At 39.6% G+C, this 24,132-nt stretch overlaps 2 protein-coding genes across 3 annotated transcripts in view; both read right to left on the minus strand.

Moving 5' to 3' along the window:
* Positions 1-12,567, minus strand: part of LOC133533425 (zinc finger CCCH domain-containing protein 18-like) — a 65,263-nt gene extending 52,696 nt beyond the window's left edge. The window contains exon 1 of the mRNA XM_061872405.1: positions 12,276-12,567. The gene's annotated coding sequence lies outside the window, so the exon portion shown is untranslated. The remainder of the gene's footprint in view (positions 1-12,275) is intronic.
* Positions 12,568-15,596: 3,029 nt separating this feature from the next.
* On the minus strand, positions 15,597-21,873 carry LOC133533417 (uncharacterized). Of its 2 annotated transcripts, none has more exons than XM_061872394.1 (2): positions 21,405-21,803; positions 15,597-20,902 (listed from the first exon to the last, which is right to left on the minus strand). In XM_061872394.1, exon 2 carries the CDS (start codon positions 19,952-19,954, stop codon positions 15,812-15,814), a length of 4,143 nt encoding a protein of 1,380 aa, XP_061728378.1. In that variant the 5' UTR covers positions 19,955-20,902; positions 21,405-21,803; the 3' UTR covers positions 15,597-15,811. The 2 variants fall into 2 exon arrangements, with proteins under 2 accessions (XP_061728378.1, XP_061728379.1); XM_061872395.1 differs by having other exon boundaries at positions 18,294-20,902; positions 21,405-21,873.
* Positions 21,874-24,132: the final 2,259 nt, after the last annotated feature.

Raw genomic sequence — 24,132 nt, forward strand, 5'->3', positions numbered from 1 at the left:
ATGAAATGGCGGCCCTTACGCCTGAAATAGTACAGTAGTCACATTTTGAATTGTCAGGTTTGTAGTCTTGATTGAAAACTGAGACAGCCCGCGTAACCAACATGCCAGTCGTTAACGCTCCGTAGCGAACGTAACGCAACTGTCACTGTCGCATTAATATGGAAGAGTGATAGAGATGACATCGCTACGCTACGGAGCGTTAACGATTGTCATGTTGGCTACGCGGGCTGGATAGCGATTGATCATAATATTGCACGCATTATTTTTGTATAGGAGGCAAACGAGCGGACGAATCGCCTGATGGTAAGCAATTACCGTCGCCCATGGACACCTGCAACACCTTTGAGATGGGACTACAATTTTCTTGGAGGCCGTATCGGTCCGGAAATCCCGCGGGCCACAGTTCGTTCCACAGATGAACATGAAGATTAACTATTGCGTGTAACATAAACGTTCCTATAAGTGTTCATTTAAGGAAGTTTAGCTCGAAACACCAAAAACAATATCGGAACATTAAGACCCCCATCTTTTTGTTTCAGTTTTTCTGCTATCTCACGACTACGACTTAGTAGTGCCAAAAAATAAAAAGAACGTATTACTTACTATTTTTAATGTAACACTGAGTGACAACCCTAGCGTCATAGTACCGGTGTAGGCCGCATGTAGGAGCAGTGCATTGAGCCACCGGGAATTTAAAAAAACAACAACAATGATGGCGCCTAGTTTTTAGACCATACAAACAATGATAATTACATCATTGTCATTATACTATTCATAGTGTGTCTTAAGATAATGATATAAGAGCTATTTTCGGATGTTTTGTTAAGTTTAGGATTCCGGGTGGCCTTGTCTTCGTAGTTTTTGGGTTTTAAAGCTCATCTGTCAGTCATCTTAGTTTGTTTTTAGGATCTATATTGCGTCATTTTGAAACACGTCTTAGCTATTTTTTTTTTTTGACATCCTGGTTTTATTAATCCATAGACTTTATCTTTACATGTTAGGACCGGGACAAGTGGCATACTAGAAGATAGGCCTATGCTCAGCAGTGGGCGGTAAAAGGCTGATATGATGATGATGATGACCACTTTGTATACATATTTATGCTACAACTAACATAGTATAGGTATAGTGATTTATCATAAAGTTTTTCAGTCGACGTGTTAACGCTAAATTACACGTTTCGTTTCGGATGCTTATAGAGTCAGACCAAAATAAGTTGGCAGCGGTTTTGACCGCCCAAACAGTGCACGTGTTATCTTAAACGTCATACTTCTATAAAATGATGACGTTTAGTTAACACTTGCACAAGCTGGGCTATCAAAATTGTTGCCAACTTAACTTGGTCTAACTCTTATTCTTATACGTATTTCTTATACGTATGCGTAGGTTTATTCTGATACAGCAATGGGTATCGATATCGATCTATTATGTCAATCGAAGCATCGATCGACATTTTGACATCCACTATCACTCTTATATTAACCGGTACTTATTAGAGTTACAATACATTTAGCTACGTTTACAAACATAAACTTCTATTATATTAATAGGCACATCAAATAAGCGCTAATTGATTTGTGCGTCACCTCAGCAAGGTCATGTGTTGATATACTTGATATCTAGGTCAGATTGACGTTATGTATAAAGTACATTATGTATGTGTGTCATGTCAAACATCGCTATACATTAGGTAGGTACTACGTACTACGGCCAACGCGTCTGTCTTATGCTTAACTTTTGAAACGCCTATCTATATTTTTAAACGATTTTATAATAAAGTCATTATTGTGGTTTGGATTAAAATACGTAGTTAAGGATTATACATAATAATTCATTTGATAATTATTAGCCCATGAAAAAATATGGCTCAAGACTATAGTTTCGGCAAGGTTTAGGAAATCTTATTTTCATAGTTTACTTTATTTTTATGAAGAGATTTAGTAAGTCGACCAGATAGAAAAATTAATCACACACGTTTTAAGCGACTCTGTAGTACTTTCTAATTTTCGATATCTAATCCCTACTTAAATCTAAAAAGTTAAATGCTTAATATTGGAAAATATAAAAAAATACTAGGGCATAGGTGCATGATTAAGTACGGTCAAGGAATTTGATTTCTATGCTAATTCGTACCTGGTCATAGTAAAAAAGCGGCAAAGTTTAATGCGAGTCGGACTCGCCCATGAAGGGTTCCGTATCATTTATGACGTATTAAAAAAAACTACTTACTAGATCTCGTTCAAACCAGTTTTCGTTGGAAGTTTGCTTGGTAATGTACATCATATATTTTTTTTAGTTTTATCATTCTCTTATTTTAGAAGTTACAGGGGGGGGGGGGGGGGGCACTCATTTTACCACTTTAGAAGTGTCTCTCGCGCAAACTATTCAGTTTAGAAAAAAATGATGTTAGAAACCTCAATATCATTTTTGAAGACCTATCCAAATACATCATCTGTGGAACTTGGCTACGGAACCCTAAAAATATACCTAGTAATCAATATGAAAGCCGCTAGTTAGGCATTTCATATTACTATCACTGTGACAACGAAGCACACATATCAAGTTTCTTGACCGCACCTATGATATCGTACATAAGCTATCATTATTGGCCATACGTTATAAATGTATAAGTTAAATATAACCTATACTTTACTTTAAAGTGTTTACGAGCCAGATCAACAAGTAGGTCAGATTTCTAAACATGTCATAATAATATCATACGTCAAGCTTTAATCGATGAAGCTGATCACAATAACACGTCGGTCACCTGTCGAACGACAATGAGCGAATGAACGGATGAATGGGTGAATGAGAGCTAGGCGGTTATCCAGGGCGTTATTTCAACGGGAAAAGGTTCAGGTCAGTACTCGTTTTTATTTTTAAAATTATTGCATGACCATGGATACAAGTCAACTCGTATTCATTAACATGAATTCCATAATACTACATAATAAAAAAGAGATAAACTAGCACAAAAATTATAAAAAATATTAATTAAAGGGTTCCCAGGTGAGCGGAAGCGAATTATCTTATTTGAGTGTAAAAATCATCGTACCGGCGAAAAAAATATCGTACGCCTATCAAAAAGGCATATCCAATATAAGTATATTCAAAGAAAACGCATTTTCATCTAAATAGCAAAATGGCGCAAAAATTAGTTTTAAATTTGGGCATTTTTGTGTTGATTCGAAACGGTTTAGAGGAAATTTTGACATTTTTACGTCATTGCCGGTGTTAATCCAAAATGTAGCTACAATTGTAGCTTATTTTTGAATGAAAAAGTAATTTTTTTACTTCTGATACAAGTTAGGGTTCCGTAGTAGTTTTACTATGGCATAGTCCAAAGGTTGAAATTATCGTGCTTTTGCGAACTCATTCATTGAAACGTACATCGTACAGAAGCCCAAATGATCGTACGTATACGTAATTATCGTACGCCTGGCAACACTAAACCTGCCTGCGCTTGAGCAATTCTACAAACAGTTATCGATGATAGAATAAAAGATGTAGCTTATAAAGAAAATTCGCACTTCTAATTTGACACCTGGGGGCGGGCCTACCGCTAAAATCGGAATTCGCAAATTGCGGGATCTTTCTCTTTTACTCTCAGTAAGACTTAATTAGAGTGACAGATAAAAATGCCCGAAATTGGGGAACTTCGATTTTCGCGGTTACAGCCCTGGTGTAGATAGCGCTGTACGGCTCCATACGTTATATGGTAGGTACTCGTAGGTATTTGTCAAAAAATTACGTTTGACAATCCAGTAACTACAAAAAAAATACATGACGCCGTACAGCATCATCTACGTCAGCTGTCAAAGATACGATCTGACAAACCGTCGATAATTGTTTGTCCCTATCCGTCATTTTGACATTTCTGATTGTTAGAAAGAGACAAAATCTGAAAGAGGTTTGTAAGTGTTTACTAAGTTTTATGAAAAAGGGGGTTTTCCTAGCATCAATAGTTATTTGCTACAGATAATCACCGCCTTCGCCCGGTTTCTAACCGAGATGCGAGGGAAACATGGTGGTTGCGGCTACACCATCAGCGGTATGGTGGTTATTTAAATGGCGGATAGTAAATATCGGTTATGAGAATTTCTAATAGTTTTTGAAAGTCTTAGACAAGTTTAGAAAACCTTCATAGTCGTCACAGATGGGCTTACTTATATTACTATTAAATTAAAATTTTAAGAAAATCCCTGCGCTAATCATAAGCTTTTAAATGCCTTACATCATTTTGGTAAAGAGCTGACACTCTCCAAACTGCTGGATGGATTTTTATCAAACATAGCTAACAGCCACCGCAAGGAAACTCGTTTTCACGTAAAAAAAGTGGCGGTGACATAATCGGACAGCTAGACGGACATGACGAATCTATAAGGGTTCCGTTTTTTGCCATTTGGCTACGGAACCCTAAAAACCGCATCGAAATCGATCCATCCGTTTGAGAGCTACGATGCCACAGACACACACAAACACGTAGAACACCGCTATTTTTGCGTTGTAATTTAAAAATGCCGTGGTCGTCCAGTAAATGTCGGAATTTACACGCTGATGTCCGGACTTTTGTCAGGATATTCCATTTTTCATCTGGTAACCTTGGGCATGTCCAATTCTCCCTTAAGATGTTATGATGTTATGCGTTTTTATTTTATTTTTATTTGTATTTTCTTTGTCAATCAATTATTTTTTTATGAAATACTTTTATGGAATGTTTATTAAATTATGGAATAGTTCGAATTGTAATTATATTTTAATAGCCATTATATACCATAAGATTAAAATTAGTTTCATGTAGTCTATAAGGTTTTGCTGCGCCCTATCAGGGTCCACGTACTGTACACCTAGCATTAAGTTGTATGTGTTTTGTACTTGGTTGCAAATAAATAAATTGAAATTGAAATTGAAATTGAATAGCAATACCTAATGTGCTAGCTTTCATACGGAGATAAGTAAAAACGAGGGTTCCGTACTTTTTAGTATTTGTTGTTATAGCGGCAACAGAAATACGTCATCTGTGAAAATTTCAACTGTCTAGCTATCACGGTCCCTGATATACTCTGCCTGGTGCCAGACGGACAGACGGACGGACAGCGGAGTCTTAGTAATAGTCTGGTTTTACCTTTTGTGTACGGAACCCTAAAAAAAACCGGCCTAGTGCGAGTCGGACTCGCACAGGAAGGGTTCCGTACCATTATCTATAAAAACGGTCACCCATCCAAGTACTGACCCCGCCCGATGTTGCTTAACTTCGGTGATTGGATGAGAACTTCGAGATTGGAAAGAAATATTTATTTTATTCTGTTTTTAGTATTTGTTGTTATAGAAATACATAATCTGTAGAAATTTCAACTGGCTAACTATCACGGTTCATGAGATACAGCCTGGTGACAGACGGAATGGACGGACGGACAGCGGAGTCTCAGTAATAGGGTCCCGTTTGACCCTTTGGGCTCGGAACTCTAAAAATGACGTTTAGTGCCATCTACAACTATGAGGTTTTTCGCGTTAATTGGGGTTAGCGTTATTTTCTATTTAACACGTTGAACGCCATGGGGGGCACCGGCGACCTCACGAAGTCAACTGCAACAAGCCATGGGGGGCACCGGTGACCTCGTGTTAAACCTGTTTTTAAGACGCTGTCCTGCGCCGCGTGTAGCAGTTATAAGCAATGCGTTGTATGCAAGGGACCGGCATGGCGCTCGTTAGTAAAACGGTGGCTTGGGACGTGGGTGCAGTTAGTGACATAGTAGATTTGTTGAAAAAATGAAAAAAACAAGGCATTTTTTTCAAATCACAGCTTTAATTCTATAATTTATATAATTAAGTATTTGCAATAATTATATAATTAATAGAAATTAATTTCAATTATCTGGAGATACACGACAATTATCAAAAAATAAGAAAAAATAAATTTCCCAATGCAGACACACACCTGATACATGCATTCCACAAAAAAACATCATAAAAACCCAAAATTAACAAAAATAAACAAAAACAGCGTATCTTCTTGAACCAGTAGCAGGAATTGCCAAACCAAGCTATTGTCACACAATGCCAAAGCAGTTAAATTTTATATTATAAGCATATTTTAGCGGGTGCGAATGTGACAGTATAATGACCGGCACAGTGACCGGCGTGGCCGGCGGGGGGACCGGCGTGGCGTCATGGTAACGGTTTTTGAAATATGAACTTCACAGCGCCACGGGGGTCATCTGTGACCGCGAGTTTTTTTTTTTAATAACTTTTTAACTAAACCTCCAATAACAAAATAAAATATATATCTATATACATATCAAAGTAATAATTGAATTTACATCAAGTTTTTTTTAAAGAAAAAATGAATATTTTGGTCTGGCGTTTAACGTGTTAATTATCTGATAATACACAATACGCAAAGATAAGTAAGATTAGGATTACAAATCTATTTAAACCAATCCCACACGCCCTAAACTCATCTGGATTATAAATTAGCATATATTATTTCCTAATCGCTGGTCTCGTGGCCTCACACGGCACGATTGTATGCTGATGTGACAGATGGCGAAAGTACCCCGCGGGAATCGAACCGGCACTTCTGTACTTGCCACAAGTAGGAGAAACTATGAGAGAATTCATTACAATTTCCCTTGGCTGTGTGAGCGAGAACAGCGTTTGACTGGCGGCTACAAAGGGTGAATATGTGAACATGAGATAATTTACATTTTTGTCACGTCGAGTGCAATTATCGCTTGTAGTTTCCCCATAGTCTTATTGCACCTCGTCTCTCCAGCGGTACCTAGGGCGTCCAGACGGTCTTCGGTCATTTGGAACTCCAAAATACGCCTCTCTAGACTGACCCATCCGGACTACGTGGAGCATCGGAGTCTGGTGGCTTTCGTTTCTCCAATGATGTTCGGCTCGGACACCAGATCTTCAATCTCCTGGTTCCTGCGGAGTCTCCAGGTTCCATCCTCTCCACTTGTGGGTCCTAGGACTTCCCGATAGATCTTCCTCTCAGCTACTATGCGCGCGCTCTTCCTTTTGTGTTAGTACCCAAACTTCGCACCCATACATAAGGATTGGCCTTATGACCGTTTTGTATATCCGGAGCTTCGTGATCCTGGTCATTAGCTTGGCCACTAACACTGTGCGGGACAGCCGCACATCGTTGAGCGTTCTGGATCCGGATTTGTATTTCGCCCTCTCTCTGGTTGGTATCCGTCACTACGTGTACGCGTGGGTCCTTAGCGAACTCGGCGCCGTCGACTGGACAGAAACTGCTTTGGACAGAGAAGCATGGCGGTCTTTGGTGTCGGAGACCAAGATCCACATCGGGTCGCTGCGCCACGGCAGCAAGTAAGTACCCATAGAACGTCATATTTTCATAGAAATTTAAAGTTTGTGCTGATACTCCACACATTGTCATCGCCAAATCTGTGGGGTTAGCTTGGTCCGGCTAAGATACAATGCTGTATCTTGATATAATTTTATTACGACTTAGGCGAAAAAGGACAAAACAATTACGATCAACGGAGCATAATAGAAAGAAAAATTCAATGTTAGTACATTCGAGGATTACAGTCGACGTCAAGATATGTTTACACTTTAACATCTTATGCCCTTGTAAATAAGGTAAACATATCTTTAACGTCGACTGTATTTAAATTGCATTCACGGAAAAATGCTAGTAATACAGTCAGATCTGATTACGCGTCAAAAGTTCCTCAAAATTCTGAAATAGCTGAGTAAAAAGAGATATGGCTCTATACCTAGAAAAATTAGACTGTAACAGAGAGCCTACCGCAAACACCGAAGTTTGCAAATTGCGGGGATCTTTCTCTATCACTATAGTAACGCCTTCAACCTTCATTAGAGTTTGGTTGGAGTAAAAGAGAAAGATGCCCGCAATTTGCGAATTTCGATGTACACTTTTGGCACGTTGTTTCAACCGCTACTATTGATGCTGACTGTACAATAACCCGTTCTTTTCGCTTATCCGGATGAAACCATGCCTCTCGTAATCTATCTACGATGTACAAATAAACCATCAGTCACACTTTCGCGCAATAAATCATTTACATAATTAATGGAATCATAATGAAAGCAATCGAAAGTAGTTGACATAGCACAATACAAATGTAATAATTTACATAACCGTGCAATTGGATCGAATCGGGCTGCTTCTCGGATTTCAAACCGAGATCAGTGGGGCAGAGCACGTGTTAATATCTGAGTATATTTGATTGAAATTGAAATTATTTATTTTGCCAGAGACATGGTTACATAAGGTCTTATAAGGTTTTACATAAGGTAATAAAGTACACACATCTCGCCAACATGAAGGGCATGCAAAGGAATTTCTTAGGCTATTTATTTATACAACAATTCATGATGGTCTGTATATTTATTGATACGAACGGGTCTGCCGCGATATAATTTCATTATTATTGCCTTAAATCCGTACATATATTTCCGTTGACATTTTGCTGGGACGTCCGTCTTTCCGTGACCACAGACTGGTGCAACCCTTACGTCGGATTCAAGGTAAAAATAATTAAATGATATCGCGTTAGACCCGTATATTCTTAAATATTTGAGCCAATCAGGGCTCGAATCCCGAGTCGTTAGAAACACGATGAAATCGGTATGTTATGAAATCACAGCTACGGTCAAAGAATTTGATTACTGCGCCACTTCATAAATTCTTGTCATAGTAACGATAATATGTTATCTTTGGCGTCTTTCATGGTATTTCATTGTTTGTCTACTAAGGTATATGCTCTTTTTAAATTACATAATTATTATAAATGACGAACATACAAATACAATACAAATACAAATACAAATTGTTTATTTAACAAATATAAGTTTAAACAGTGTTACATGTTATACTGACCTCCACACTAGGCATAGCCTGTCTCGTAGAGGAAATAATAAGATTGACATATTGTAAGCATTAGCGGCTAGTAGCAACAGTAAGTACTTATTCTAAAGGTAATACATATATAATTAATTTAAGTAGCAATTAAAAACAGATAAGACTTATGACCTAGGTAAGTAACATGCTAAGAAAAATGAAGTTGTATTATAGCACAAGCGTGTGTGTGTGTGTGTGTGCGTGTGTGTGTTAGTGTGTGTGTGTGTGTGTATTTAGGTCTCGTTAGGATGTCGTATTTAATAGATTTTCGGTGTCTACATAAGATAGGCTTATCATGTTTTTCAGTAGAAGCTTCCTTGTCTTGTAAACGGAGTGCTCTTTAAACTCGTATAGCCCTACTAGACGATTGTAAATACATATTTTACTTTACAATAAAAACGCATCAATAAATTGCAACCGAATTAGGCACAACTTGTATCTTGGCTCGCAATCCGATCACCTTGCCTGATACGAGTGTTTTGATAACAAACTATTCACGTCCTAGGAAGTACTGTAGTGACGCAATTCTTATCGCTTATCTTAGGACTTGTAGTTATCATCGTGTGAACAGGGCCTGGGTTTAGCTTAAGCTTTACGGAAATAAATAAGTAAGTATTCTCATTTTATATGTATGATATTATCCCAAAATACTGCTGTTGTTCAGAAGAAAACACATCATTATCAGACATAATAATCCTTTTATTCATGCAGCTATGCAGGTTTGTCATTGTTATTTCATAATGACAAATAACTACAATAAGCAGTTCTACGAACAAGTGTACGTTGTCAACACAATGACAAGCGGTGACCGGTCACCAACCCCACTGCACTGTGCACTTCTCACGATTTACATGTTCACACAATGCTTTGCTGAATTGCATTCTTCATGAGAGAACTGCAGTCAGCCGGCATATTATGCTTATTAGAGGAACGTTTTCTTGATGTCGATGTCGTTCCATTGAATCGTCGCTTCCACGTTTCTTGTTGCGTTGAGTGCTGTTTCTTTATTTTGTTTGACATAGGTACAGTCACCATCAGATATCGGAGCAGCTAAGGCGCTCACAAATATCTGAACACGCCTCTATTGTCAAGGCGTTAGAGTCCGTGTTCAGATATTTATATCAGATAGTATATTTGGCGCGAAGTGGCGCAGAGTGGGGCAGAGTGGCGCTCTCTTGTGTCAGGGGCCAAGATCCTGTTTGAGTCACTGAGCCAGTTAAGTAAGTATTTTTGAGCACCTCGGGCGCTCCGATATACCTGATGGCGACAGTACCTATTGTATTATTATTATTTCAATTACAAATGAAGTGACTCCATTTTGAAGCTCTTTTCAGGTGGAAAAAGGTTTCCTCACGATGTTCTCATTTACTGAAAAACGACAGCAAAATACTTATCAAATGATACGGGAAATTCATTGGTACGAGTCAGAGTTGGAACCCATGACCTCCGGTTTGGAAGTCTCACGGGTTACCACTCAAAACTACTAACGTTACGCCCGTCAAAAAAATCTATGAGGGTAGTAAGGTACAAGGGGACCCAATAAAATAGGAAAATAATTTTCTCAAAAATTTTAGATTTGAGAAGACTTGCAACGGTACGATCATACTTAATAATTTATTATTATTATTTTTTTTTATACTACGTCGGTGGCAAACAAGCATACGGCCCGCCTGATGGTAAGCAGTTTCCGTAGCCTATGTACGCCTGTAACTCCAGAGGAGTTACATGCGCGTTGCCGACCCTATAACCAACCACCCCCCCACCCCCTCGTTGATTATGTACCTATAGGTAAATATTTAAGTGTATATAAGCAGGATGTAGGATCCTATATAGCTAGTCGTGTACTACGGCAGGTGGTTGACCCCAAACAGGTACGGTGGCAGGTTTTACTCCCGGTACAGCAGCGTAGTACGAGTATTCCTAGTGGATAGAAAGGCAAGAAAACTATAGGATTTCAGTTGGGCGTTGGGGTTGGATGGGGTTGTCCAAGTACTTAACAGATGGCGCCAGCATAAATTTTCCTGGCAATCCCTAAAAATGTGTCCAAATTCTTGCTTTTTTTGGAATTTAAAGCCTGGGTGCTAGTACACTTTAAACCAAATCTTATATAACAAAACTTGAGACAGGAAGAACTTATGCTAGCGCCATCTATGCAAACTTTTGACAGGGGCCAACTCCAGACTTTTGACCCAACGGTCAAGAGTATCAATGGAAAAGTCTCACGTCTCATAAAATAGACATGATAGAATACATATGGGTACAAAAACAGTGGAACCTCTTCTCATATCGCTCGCAAAGTGAAGGGCAGTAGTTAGATCATTAATTAAGTACTCAGTAATCAAGATGCATAGATACGAATGGATACAAGTATTTTGCTCATGTTACCATCTACTTTACGATATGAAAGTTTTAGAGTTATCGCTCTGGGAATTTATATATTTATATAATTTTAAATTACCTGTGCCCCATTAACAAACAAATGCGGCTTTACATTAGAGAAGGGTCCTTATGCTTCATGTGTTTGGGAAAGGTTTCCTTATGCATGTGAAACGAAAGGACCTTCTCTGATGTTCTTTACACATTTGTCCTCACTCCTATCAAATTTAAAGCGCAAATGCCCGGCCATAGTGTAAGTAAACGTGCCTTTAGAGTCCGGTGAATGTTTTGGTTTACATAAATTGCTTTGCTATCCATCTGTGATCCATAGTATATCAGTAGGTGAACACGTGAAATAGATAATTAATACGGCTTGGACTATTTATACATAGTACATGCTTTATAAACATTCTGTTATTAGTTCCCTTATCAGACTGTACGCCTGTTATCAAATACTTCGTACGTAATCAATATTTTACGTAGTCATAAGGCCAGTTTAGAAACTTTTTTATAGAAATAGTTATTACGAAGGTAGTATGTTCTAGACTACCTTATAAATACCTAAATACTAAAATGCCTCAAGGATTTTTTTGTACTTTATACCCATAAAAAATGTTGAGCTTACGAAGTTCTTAATAAATCTATATGGAAGGTTGACTGGTAGGAGTAAACTCCCCTTTTACTACTCGTATTTAATCAATTTTGCTTTGTATCAAAACAACTGTATAGGTAGTGGATGGTGTGCGGCAACTTATATCAAACCTCATCTTCTAAAATATAATATAAGTAGGTATTACATTTTAATCTTTGAGATTTAGCAACTGTAAACTTGTAAAGAAGCAGAATAGCATGTCACAACAATCATAAGTCGAAGCATTTCCCACGCCTACCCCAAAGGCGTTACGTCCAACCGACAAATTCAAAAGAAACGGTCAAACTCATAAATTCTCTGAGACAAATTATCGGTCATGGCCATCAAACAGCGAACTATACTCACCCAGAATCCCAATAAAACTCGTGTCGATCGAGTCTCCGCCCCGATCGGGTTCCGTTACAACTTTACTGAGCGATTTCCTAGTAAATCCACTACAAAACTAATCAATCCAGCACTAAACTTGTAAAACACTAATTCCCACTTCTACACAAACACTATCACAGATTCGCGAGAACAATCCCGTGTTGCTGTAAAACGTAAATAAATATATTTACGTAAAGTTTGGTGACGGCTGCGACAACGCAGTAACGAGCTCTCAACTCGACGTTAGAAGCGAAACTAGCGCCGCGCTGCGCCGCGGCCGCGCACGAAGCGGCGGAACAGGTATTGTCACAGAATCCGGTGTTGCAAGGTTTAAGAATGGAAATTCCCTGGAATGTCAATAGGTATAGTTTTTTTTTTGTATTAGAAAAAAAGTTAAACAATATTTTTATTGAAAAACGCTTTCTAAAAATCAGTACCTATTACTTATGAAAGCAAAAGAATAAAAAGGAACGTATATGATTTATAATTGTGACATATTTGCCGTGAGTGGCGTGACTTATCTTTCAAAAAAGAAACGTCAAAATCGCTTACCTTCTTTCCAATGCTAAAAAAACGGACTGTCGTGCATAATCTGTTCCATTTTGTGATATGCTTCTGATGATTAGCTTGGTAAGTTAATTTGTAATCACTCGTGTAAACCTAAGTGCCATATTTAGAGTCACAATTTGTAGAAAATACTTGCCTTTCTAGATCTCTCTCTCTCTCTCTCTCTCTCACTGATTTTAGTAATCACTCGCTTAAATTGCTTGCATCTAGTTCCTAACATTGTACCAGCGTTAATTTTGCCACAACTCGAGAATTAAATAGGTAGGGAGAACAAAAAATATATTTTTATTAAAGTACTTTTTTTTAACCTTGCTCCTAAGTACTAAGAAGCTCAGAATTACTAAACCTAAAATCGCTGTAAACTAATATTAATAATTTACATTTGTAGTAGTGTGAGTCCTCTAAATATTGAACAAAAATAATTAGATTTGTTTCCTAGTTGAACAGAAAGTTCTGTTTAATTTGACATGTGTCAAGGAACTTAGAATGGCTGGTAACACCGCCGCTAAATCGCCATTCGAGAAGTGGCTCACGCGCATCTAGAATTCCGCAGTGAAGCATTGAACAGCCTCCATAGCTATAATATAGCTATCAGTAGTATGTTTTATGTATGTAATAATAATAAAATATTTTATTTCTAGCTAGTACAGTGTCAAAACACAATTGTAACTATTGTAAGTATGTAATATGCATTACAATAATTGGTTGCATATCATAATTATGCTTTACAATGAAATCTATACATCTAGTCTAACGTTATACAGTTAACACATTCACTGCCAGACAAAAAACGGCGCACTACCCCAGAAACCGGTGGTCTATAGCTGCGTACAAAACAACCCGCCCAGCGGGTTGTCCGGCATCTGAACAAAGTTCACGAGCGCCCACCAGGTGGGTTCCCGGCAGTGAATGTGTTAAACTTATCAGAAATATTATAATGAACTAAAACTTAGTGGAATAGTTACTTGTTTTACAATGGAGCAAAATTGTTCCTTAACCCTTCGTGATAATAGGAACGGGAGTGAAACGAACTTTGCCACAGAGTGAGACATAAAGATTTGCAACATACCAACGCAACGCGAGGAAAATACTAAATGAAAACCATTACAAATTAAATTACATAAAATCCAATTTTCTTAAATTGAATGTCTGGCTTCCATGTAAGCTTTGTTCCTGGTTCGATATGGATAGTAAAAGCTTTTACAATCATAAAATTTGTACCAAGGAATATAAAAAGCTTACCGTCTCTACCATAAATAAAATAATCATCCCGCGAAAGATATCTAGTTACATTTCAAATCACGAACAGGTTCAAGAACCCAAAAACGCGAAAACATAAAATTTAACGTTCCATGTCAAAAACATTGTTTATGCCTTATCCACATACAAATAGGAATTAATTTAACTTTGATGGAATGCAATAAATAAACCGGCAAGCAATTCAAGCAAATAAGCACGGAATGAGCGTGGGTTCAAATGATTTTGCCAATTTGATCTGCCAAATTAGTATTATCATTGACAATTAATCAAGGACATTTTGGAAATGTCAGTATTCTCTATAACGGTATGATTAGGGGTCCATTGTATGGATGGATTCTTTTATTACTTCCGTCAACATTAACATCATTATATTTATTTTGGAAGGAAAACGAAGGTTGGAAGCGCAGAAAGAAGATCAAACCCACACAACTCAGAGCAAGCGTGTTCGGAAAACTAGAAAGGCTGGAACACGATCGAGCTATGGAAAAACCTACGTGGAGCAAAACGTCCGGACAGCTGGACGTTTTGCTAAGTCTAAGATATCGTATCATGAATTCCTAAGTGTTCGAAAATATCTGTTCGTCTTCAGAGTAATCTACTAGTATGAAGTGGAACCGAATAGGGTAAAGTTGTGTCGAAGACCAATATCCTGTTTGGGCCACTGAGATAAGTGAATAGTAATTAAGTAAGTTAAAAAAGCCTATCATGAGTTTATGGTAGGGTGGAGAATGCTGACGATTCTGAGAAGAATGAGTCCAATTTTTTTTATACTACGTTGGTTACATGCGCGTTGCTGACCCCAACACTCCGCAACCTTGTTGAGCTCTGGCAACCTTACTCACTGGCAGGAACACAACACTATGAGTAGGGTCTAGTGTTATTTGGCTGCGGTTTTATGTAAGGTTTATCTAGATCTGGAATGACATTCGCTGTGCTGTGCCCTACCACACAAAGTGAGATGACATCCACAATGCCCATACCTATCTTTTGGACGTAGTTTAAGGATGTACTTTTGTCCACATTTATAAGAATACGGGTTTCAGTATTTTTTTAGAAAACGTCTGCCATTTTTCATCTTTTTCTACACTTGTAGCGACAGGTAGTTTCAAAGGACTCCCACTCACTTTATAATCGCAACGAATCTGCCGGAACCCAGACAAATCTGAAAAAGATGATCATTCATCTCCGTCCAGCATTAAGTTTTAAGTATTAAAGGAAGATTAATCGTGTGATTATTTCTGTTTTGGTTGCTGTGCATAACAATCAAGGCGAACTAGAATGACTTCACATCTGTGATGATTATTGATATGGAGATGACGCCTTGCACGGACGTAGCTCATCTTTATCCGATTATAGGTATCTTAGACAAATCGTTGCTTGTATATTAAAGTCCCAAATTGATAGCAACCTAGTTAAAGAAGAGGAAATTTCGATAGCTAAAGTGGAAAATAATCAATAAACCAGGCAGTCGACTAGTTTCGATGGATTTATTTTGCGAACTGACGTACAAAAATATAAACAGTCAAAATAACATTAGAATTTAAATATGGAATTAAAAAAGAACTTAAGACTAGACATAGATAATAGTGTAAACGTATCAAAACCTATTTACATATACACCCTTAACATCCCACCCCCTTGTGTGCGAAAGCACACAAAACTAGCCAGACTAGATATAAACTGAGACTTTATGCCTCTAATCTGACCAATTTTTTAGAAGGTCGACGAAGAATTCCACCTGATGTGGCTACGTCCACCACCCTGACCACTCCGTCTCTGCCAGGGAATGTAGCAACGACGCGGCCGCGTGGCCAGGTTCCTCGGGGTAGGTTCTGGTCTACAATGATGACTAAGTCGCCAAGAGTCAAGTCGTGCTCTCTGTTCTCCGCTATCTGGCGAGGTTGCATGGTTGGCAGAATTTCTTTTACCCATCGGTTCCAAAAGTGGTCGGCCAATCTCAACGCCTTCCTCCAGTCAGCACGTCTTAAAAGGTCTCGGTCGTCAAGGGTTGCAGGCAGAACCTGGTTAGAAGATGAGCCAATTAGAAAGTGGAAGGGCGTTAGGGTTTCCTGGTCTTCAGGGCCAATAGGGACATGGGTCAGAGGTCGAGAATTTACAATTGCCTCAGCTTCTAGAAGGAGAGTTACTAGGACTTCGGGATTAGGTTCTCTTTCTCGTAATGTGGCATTCAGCGCGACTTTGACGGTGCGAATCAGTCTCTCCCAGCATCCGCCGAAAAAAGGAGCAGCGGCAGGGATAAAGCTCCACTTTATTCCTCTATTGGCAGCAAAATCGTAGACCTCGTTCTGATAAAATTCGCGTAGAATTCGGTCTGCACCAACAAAACATGTACCGTTGTCAGAATATACAGTATTGGGAGCGCCTCTTCTAGCAATAAACCGTCGCAGGCTCATTATTGCGGAGTCAGCAGAAAGGGAATGTACAAGCTCCAGGTGAACGGCTCTGGATGTCATGCAGGTGTACAGGGCCACATAACGTTTCTCTTGTCTTCGGCCGATCTTGGTATTTATCGGGCCGAAATAATCCAAGCCAGTGTACGTGAATGGGCGGCGGTGGTGGGCAAGCCGCTGAGGAGGAAGGTTACCGGTCATCGGATTCATTGGCTTTGCTCTTTTGATGCGACAGGACAAACATTTGCTGGTGACGCTTCGAACAGTACTGCGCAGATGAAGAAGCCAATATTTTTGTCGAACCTCATTGACCACCATTTCATTGTTTGCATGTCCAGCCTTGCGATGGTAGAAATTGACCAATAAGCGCACTACTGGGTGTCGTCCATCTAGAATGATTGGAAACTTGATCTCGGAACCGACGTCTTGTACGGCAACGATTCTGCCAGCTAGGTGCAACAAGTTGTCTGGCCCCATTCTGGGAGAAAGCTTCGCCAGGCGACTACTCTTTGGTATCAATTCTCCACGTTCTATTATTGGGATTTCGTCACTAAATGATTCAGACTGTACTTTCTTCAGGACGTGCCTTTCTGCGGCTTCCATAAGTTCCGCTGTCAGGGGGATTAGAGTGGTGGACGTAGGTCTATTCGTACGTTGACGAAGCCTAACATCGGTGCTAGGAGCAACGCGACCTACGCGATCTAAAGCCGAGCGAAATTTAGACGCAGCTTGCAAAACGCGAGCAGTAGCACGAAGTAATCGTAGCCAGTCACTAAAACGACTGAAATCCGCGGTAATTGTCAGATGACCAACCACAAGTCCAGAAGTCTGCTTCCGCTCTTCCTGGACTATAGGCTGACCAGCTGGTTCAACAGGCCAATTCTCCGGTGGATCGAGAAGGAACGAGGGACCTGTAAACCATCGGTGGTTAGGATTAAGATGAAGCGGCTTAATCCTAGTGGCATCGTCCGCAACGTTCAAATCAGTTGGGACCCATTTCCAATCTTGCACGCGCGTATTTTCTGTAATTTCTCCTACGCGATGGGCCACAAAGGGTTTGTACGTTCGTGCGTCACTTCTGAGCCAACCGAGGACAGTTCTTGAATCTGTCCACAGGAAAGTTCGTAAAGGTTTTTTCTTATGAAACTCTTTAATAGTGACAGCAAGGCGAGAAGCTATCAAAGCGCCCTGCAATTCTAGACGAGGAATTGAAATGGGCTTCAAAGGTGAGACTCTCGTCTTACTGGTGATGAGTGCGAGCTTGACTGTACCATCTGCATACAATAAGCGCCAATAAGCGACGGTGGCAAAGGCCAACTCGCTTGCGTCCGCGAAAATGTGTAGCTCCCTGTGTAGAGGTTCTCCATTGAGCTTGGCGTACCATCGTGGAATCCTAATTGTAGATACGTCAGACAGTTCCTTAAACCACTCGTTCCACTTTAAAATCTGTGATGGTGGAAATGGTGTGTCCCAGTCAATATTGGATCTCCACGCCTCCTGAAGCAGTATACGCCCTTTGACCACTATTGGGCCCAACAAACCTAGTGGGTCGTATACTTTCATGAGGTGGAACAACACTTTGCGTTTATTAAAACTGCCCTGTAGTATGAGACCTTCTAAACCAGTCCTAAATCCGACAGTGTCCGAAATAGGATCCCATGAAACACCTAAGGCTCTGACGCTACTTGATTCACTGCCAAGTGACATCTCACTAGGCTGGACGGCGCGCAGTTCAGTCGGTACAAGACGCAATGCTCCCTGATCGTTAGAATTCCAGCCACACATTTCGAAACATGCGTTACGATGAATAGTCACAACATCGGATGCCATCTGTGCAGCTTCGTCAACATCGTCCAGACTATCCAAGAAGTCGTCCATATAGGAACTATGGATACTTGCGTTGGCTGCCGCTGGATACGAATCTTGGTGTGACATAGCGTTTTTATGTTTAATGTACAACGCAGTGAAAGGGCTGGACGATGCTCCAAAAATGACAGCTGTCATCCGATATTCTTTTAGAGGCATTGTTTCCCTTGACTGAACGTCGCGCCATAAAAAACGTAGTGCGTCACGATCTTGTTCACGGATTTTTATTTGAGGAAACATTTCCTTAATATCAGCTGTTATAGCAACAGCGCCCTCTCTGAACCGAAATAAAATACCTAATAAATTTTCTAAAAGATCAGGTCCTTGAAGCAGCAACGAGTTTAATGAAACACCCTGATTAGTCGCGGCTGCGTCGTGGACAACACGAAGTTTACGTTTTTGTGGATGGTACACGCCAAAATGAGGCAAATACCACCTTATTCTTGCGTTAATGTCACTTTTATTAGGTTCAGATTCGGTTTTTAATTTATTTTTATTGTTATTCACACTTGACAGCTCAATGTCAAAATTTGTTTCTGTTTTATTCGGACTGACTGTACTAGGTTGTAAGTTATCAGATAAGGTGTGAATTTTATTTGAATAATCGCCTAAATTGGTATCGTGTTTGAGATCAATGCTGGTGTTGACGCTTTTAGTGATAAGATGATTATAATAAGTGCCGGAATCGCACTCCTCAGCATAATTTTTAGCAATCATGTTATCAATAAACTTTTTATACGCGTCAGCGAAGGCGGGCTCACGAATCATTCTCCTTTCGAGGCTTAGAAATCTTGATAAAGCTTGCGGGCAGCTATCGGGAACACACTGTATGTTGTCACGCCACGGAAGACCTACTTCATATCTACCGGTCGGTAAGCGTGTGGTGGTAGCATCAAGAATCTCGACGGCACGGGAGTCTAGCTTGCTAAATAGAGTCTCGCGCTTAGAGATACCGAGCGAGTCGAGTTTGTATTGCTCCTTTATCAGTGACTCCAGGCGTTCATTTTCAGAAGGTTCAGTGCGGTCTAACTGACAATGGTTGACGAACTCGACTGGCTTGGTTTTGCTACTCGTTGGTCCATACAAAGTCCACCCAAGCAAAGTGCGACAAGCGGCGGGCTCGTTACGTCTGCCTTCACAAACCTCGCGACATATTGACAGATGCCAATGCTCAGCACCAATAAGTACGGTTGGTGTAGCGTCAGCATATGTCAAGTATTCGGCTAGGTCTTTTAAGTGAGCATAAGATTCAATAGTCTCTCTAGATAGAGTTTGTTCGTTCAAGCCTAACGATTGTACAGCCTTAGCATGATTTACCAAATGGATATCAGATTCATATTTACCTCTTATGTAAAAGTCAACGTATCTTACCTTTGTAGTTTTTTGTAAACCCATGATACCATTGACAGTTATGAACTCTTCAGGTCCTATTAAACCTAAGCGAGCAGCCACTTTACAATCGATCATAGTCGCAGTGCTGCCATCATCGAGAAACGCGAAGGTTTCATAGCTGCCATTTGGCCCTGACAGTGTCACTGGTAAAACTTTCAACATTGTAATATTTGAACATATTTCATTAGATGTTTTATGTTGATTACACGATATACCTATATTTGACACAGTCACATTATTGTCCGACACCTGGATATCACTTTCAGCCGCAGGAACGCAAATGACGTTATTAATCCGTGTATCGGGTGTAGGCGGTGATCTAAACGTATCCTGCCTGCCGTGCAAAAGAGGGTTGTGTCGAAAAGTACAACCATCGACCCCGCAAGGGTTGCTTTTGCATAATTTGCATAGGTGTGAGTTGTCTTTTAGACATTTATAACAAACTTTGTGTTCACGCAACCATCGCCACCTATCGTCAACAGATAACGACGTAAATTGAGTACAGTTTTTAATATTGTGGGATTTTTTACAATAAACACACTATGTTACCAGTTGTTTTATTTTTGTCATGAGTGACGGCATGTATATTTTCACGTTTAAATGGTTTATTCATTGGAAAATGTACTCGTGATTGTTGCGGTATAGACATAGAAAGCCCTACTTCTGGCGATAAAGCGAATTTAATATAGCGTTCGTGTTCGCGTGTTAGAAAGTCAGATAAAAGTTCTAACTTTGACTTGAGATGGTTTGACGTTTCTGACAAATCTGACGCATAATCAGACCATCTCATTTTCATTAAAGGGTTAAATTTTCCTAGAATATTATGAAACAGCTCTGGCGATTGTAAATATTCTCGTAGGCCGAGTAATTTCATAGTAGACAAAGAATTGCGTACCTTATTAGCGAAAATACCTATCTCCTTTAGGTCAGGCCCGAGCCGAGGCAGCGTTTTTAAAATCTGTACTTCGCCGAAGACAATCATTTCGGGACAAGCAAATGTACGTTCGAGTGCTGCCATGATATCTTCGGAAGCTGCCGCGGTGTTGAGTAAAGAGGCGACGGCCTCCCGGGCGGGCCCGCGGAGTGCGTTATATAGACGCGCCGTATTTTCTGCGGGGGAATAAGAAGTTTTAGTACTATCAAATAAGTATTTAAATTGAAGCCATTGTGACGAGTTGCCATAGAAAGTTGGAAGCTCAATTTTAGCTTTTCTTGGCACGTCTCGTGCGGCGAGCGCTTTAGCTGCGGCAGCCGTATCGGCAATAGCTTGTAAAAGCGTGGCAGAGCCGGTTATTGGCTCGGTTTGGTCTTGACGGCGGCGGCACTCTTCATTTTCATGATCATTATTAATAAAATCAATCACTGCATTATCGTGGCCGTTTTGACGTTTGACGTCTTCACGCAATAAAGGTGAATTAATACGGTTATTTACTACATTACACTCTACAGTAGGTTCTGGACGTAAATTTATAGGGGGATCGGCAGTCTTGGTGGTAACTACCGCTATATGAGGCGGAATAGTTACACCCACTTCGGCCCGTGTGTCTACGGGTTGCCTTTCCTGATTTACGTCACGAACCCAAGATGCTGTACGAGAATATGCATTACTAACCGTGTGATTGGATCGCTCCTCGGCTTCTAAGGCGGCTATTTTCGCTTCAAGTTCAAGCTGTTCTACCTGTTTAAACTGCTCAAGGAGTTTCCGTTGGTTGTCGAGCTCGCGTTGAAAGAGCTCCTGTTCCCTTTCTATGCTTTTGCGGGCCAAGTGGGCCTCCGCGGTCAATCGTCGTGCCCTAATCGTGGCCGATGATCGCGTAGAGCTCGAAGCGCGAGACCTGCAACTGAGGGGAACATTAACTTGTTCGGCGCTGGTGCCGGTTGGGAGGCACTCGCGAGACGTCCCGGGGATTTGCGGGTCGGAAGCCGCGGGTGGTACGGTGGCGTCGGCCGCACTGTGGTCCAACTTTTTGGACTGGCCGAGCCTACCCGTGGCAGGGGTACCCGTTTCCGAGCGCGTCATTTTAGCGCTTTTAGCCGACTGCTTGGTTTTAGATCGCAAGATCATGAGTGAGGAAGAAGGACCAAATAAAGAAGAGGAAATTTCGATAGCTAAAGTGGAAAATAATCAATAAACCAGGCAGTCGACTAGTTTCGATGGATTTATTTTGCGAACTGACGTACAAAAATATAAACAGTCAAAATAACATTAGAATTTAAATATGGAATTAAAAAAGAACTTAAGACTAGACATAGATAATAGTGTAAACGTATCAAAACCTATTTACATATACACCCTTAACACTAGTATTACCTTTTGGTCGTTTTGGGAATATACTTTAATGATTATAACGCTAATGAGTGTCAATAATAAATAATAAATATTATAAGACATTATTACACAATTTGACTAAGTCCCACAGTAAGCTCAATAAGGCTTGTGTTGAGGGTACTTAGACAACGATATATAAACCTCAATGACCTCATAAACCTCAATTTGCCTGACATTGGCTTTTTTTATTATTGGCGCAATAACTAATGCACAAACTTACGAAACATAAAATATTTATTTTTATATTTATATCATAAGAATTAAAATTAAGAATGTCCCACATCTGGGGGGTTATCAAAATACCTGGCAACACACAACTTCCTTCATCTGTCAAAATAATGGCCGCTACCGTTACCGCTAAGTTCAAAATATGTTTTTTGCCGTTATTTTTTCAACAAGTAGCAGGTAAAACTGGTCGACAGGTGAATCTACCTGCGCGTGGCACAAAAAAATCAAAACACAATAAAGCACACTGTTCTTTAAAAGTTAGAGGAATAACTGCGTATTATTTTGTACTTCTATTAGCTGCAGATTAATCAAAATCCGGAATGTGCGTGAAATAATTATTAATTGTGTCGAAATTATTTTCCTTGTCTTATTTCTGACCACTTTGTCACGCTTGTATTGGAGTCTTCTATTGAATAAATAAAAACAGTCCGAGGGCTACATGTCTTATATGTCTTTATATAGATTATGTTTTACTTGAGAAAAATTTAAAACTAAAAATCATCCCAAACAAAAAGCTACACTCCGTCACATGTTTTAACAACGACAAGACAAAGAATATTGGTATGTTTTGATCCAATTACTCCTTGATATGATATATATAGTTTTTCCTTTTTGCAGAGTTGTGGCGCCATATGGAACTTTAACAGCTGCTTCGCCATCTGTCTATAAGGGACTTATTGAAAAACCTATTAAGAGGTGTGCCACTAAAGTAATCAACGCGGCAGGCAGATGGTTGAATCGTCGTAAATAAGTGACGGCAAACAAACGTTAAAGGGCATCTTGTCAAGATACTTAGTTCACAACACAAGAAGTCAAACTCAAGTGCCTAAACCTATCCGACTATTTTTAAGCTTATCTACCTGTCCCCAAGTCCTTAACGTACTTACTTATGTTTTCACTAATTTTCAGTCAAAGGTTGACTGGTAGAGAATGCCTCATGGCATTAAGTCCGCCTTTTGTACTATAAGGTTTTTTTTGTGCATATAATATATATATATATATATATATATATATTTAAATAATTTTAGTCAGCCGTGCCATTTTATTCGGCTGGCATTTTTTTTTGTTTTTACTGCAGTTAGACTGGCCCGGTGGTCAGATGACTTAACCTAAGAGAGTTTTCACATTGTCAGATCCGATATCGGATGTCCGATATGACTACAAAGGAGCAAAAAGTAAAAAAACCTAGACCGCTGAGTGAGTTGATTTTTAATTGTGGTAGTAAAACACTTTAATGCACAAAATACATTTTTACATAAGTACATTAAAAGAGAGAATACAATACATAATAATAGGTTGTCTGGAAGAGATCGCTCTTTAGCGATAAGACCGCCTGTTGTCTGCCTCTATCACGAATCAATTGTTTTTCTTTAAGCTGTATCATTTACTGAGGTGTGCCAATAAAGAGTATTCTATCTATCTACATGTGTGCAAAGGCGAACTTATCCCTTTAAGGGATCTCTTCCTGCTAACCTTTACGCAACTGAGAGAGATAAATAGAAGCTGGTAGTCGAACAAAGATTTGTACATGATGGCAAGATTTAAAAGAAGTAGCTAACCCAAGAAACGTAACTACGATGCATTAAACTGTTGTGCATCGGCATATCTATATAAATATACAAATAATTTATTATTGGTTTAGGGGAATCCGACAATCAAATTGACAGTCGGTTTCGCAAAACGACACAACTAAGGGCCTTCCGCGAACACGGAAAAATGCTGCCTCTCTATCGTTCTTGCTTATTCGAGCGATAGAGAGACAGACAAAGAAATTTCGAATTTC

Source organism: Cydia pomonella, unplaced genomic scaffold (assembly GCF_033807575.1).
Source record: "Cydia pomonella isolate Wapato2018A unplaced genomic scaffold, ilCydPomo1 PGA_scaffold_163, whole genome shotgun sequence".
Taxonomy (NCBI): Eukaryota; Metazoa; Arthropoda; class Insecta; order Lepidoptera; family Tortricidae; genus Cydia; species Cydia pomonella.

Coding starts and splice junctions, on each gene's coding strand:
- LOC133533417 (XM_061872394.1), bottom strand. CDS start 19,954: ATGTTGAAAGTTTTACCAGTGACACTGTCAGGGCCAAATGGCAGCTAT.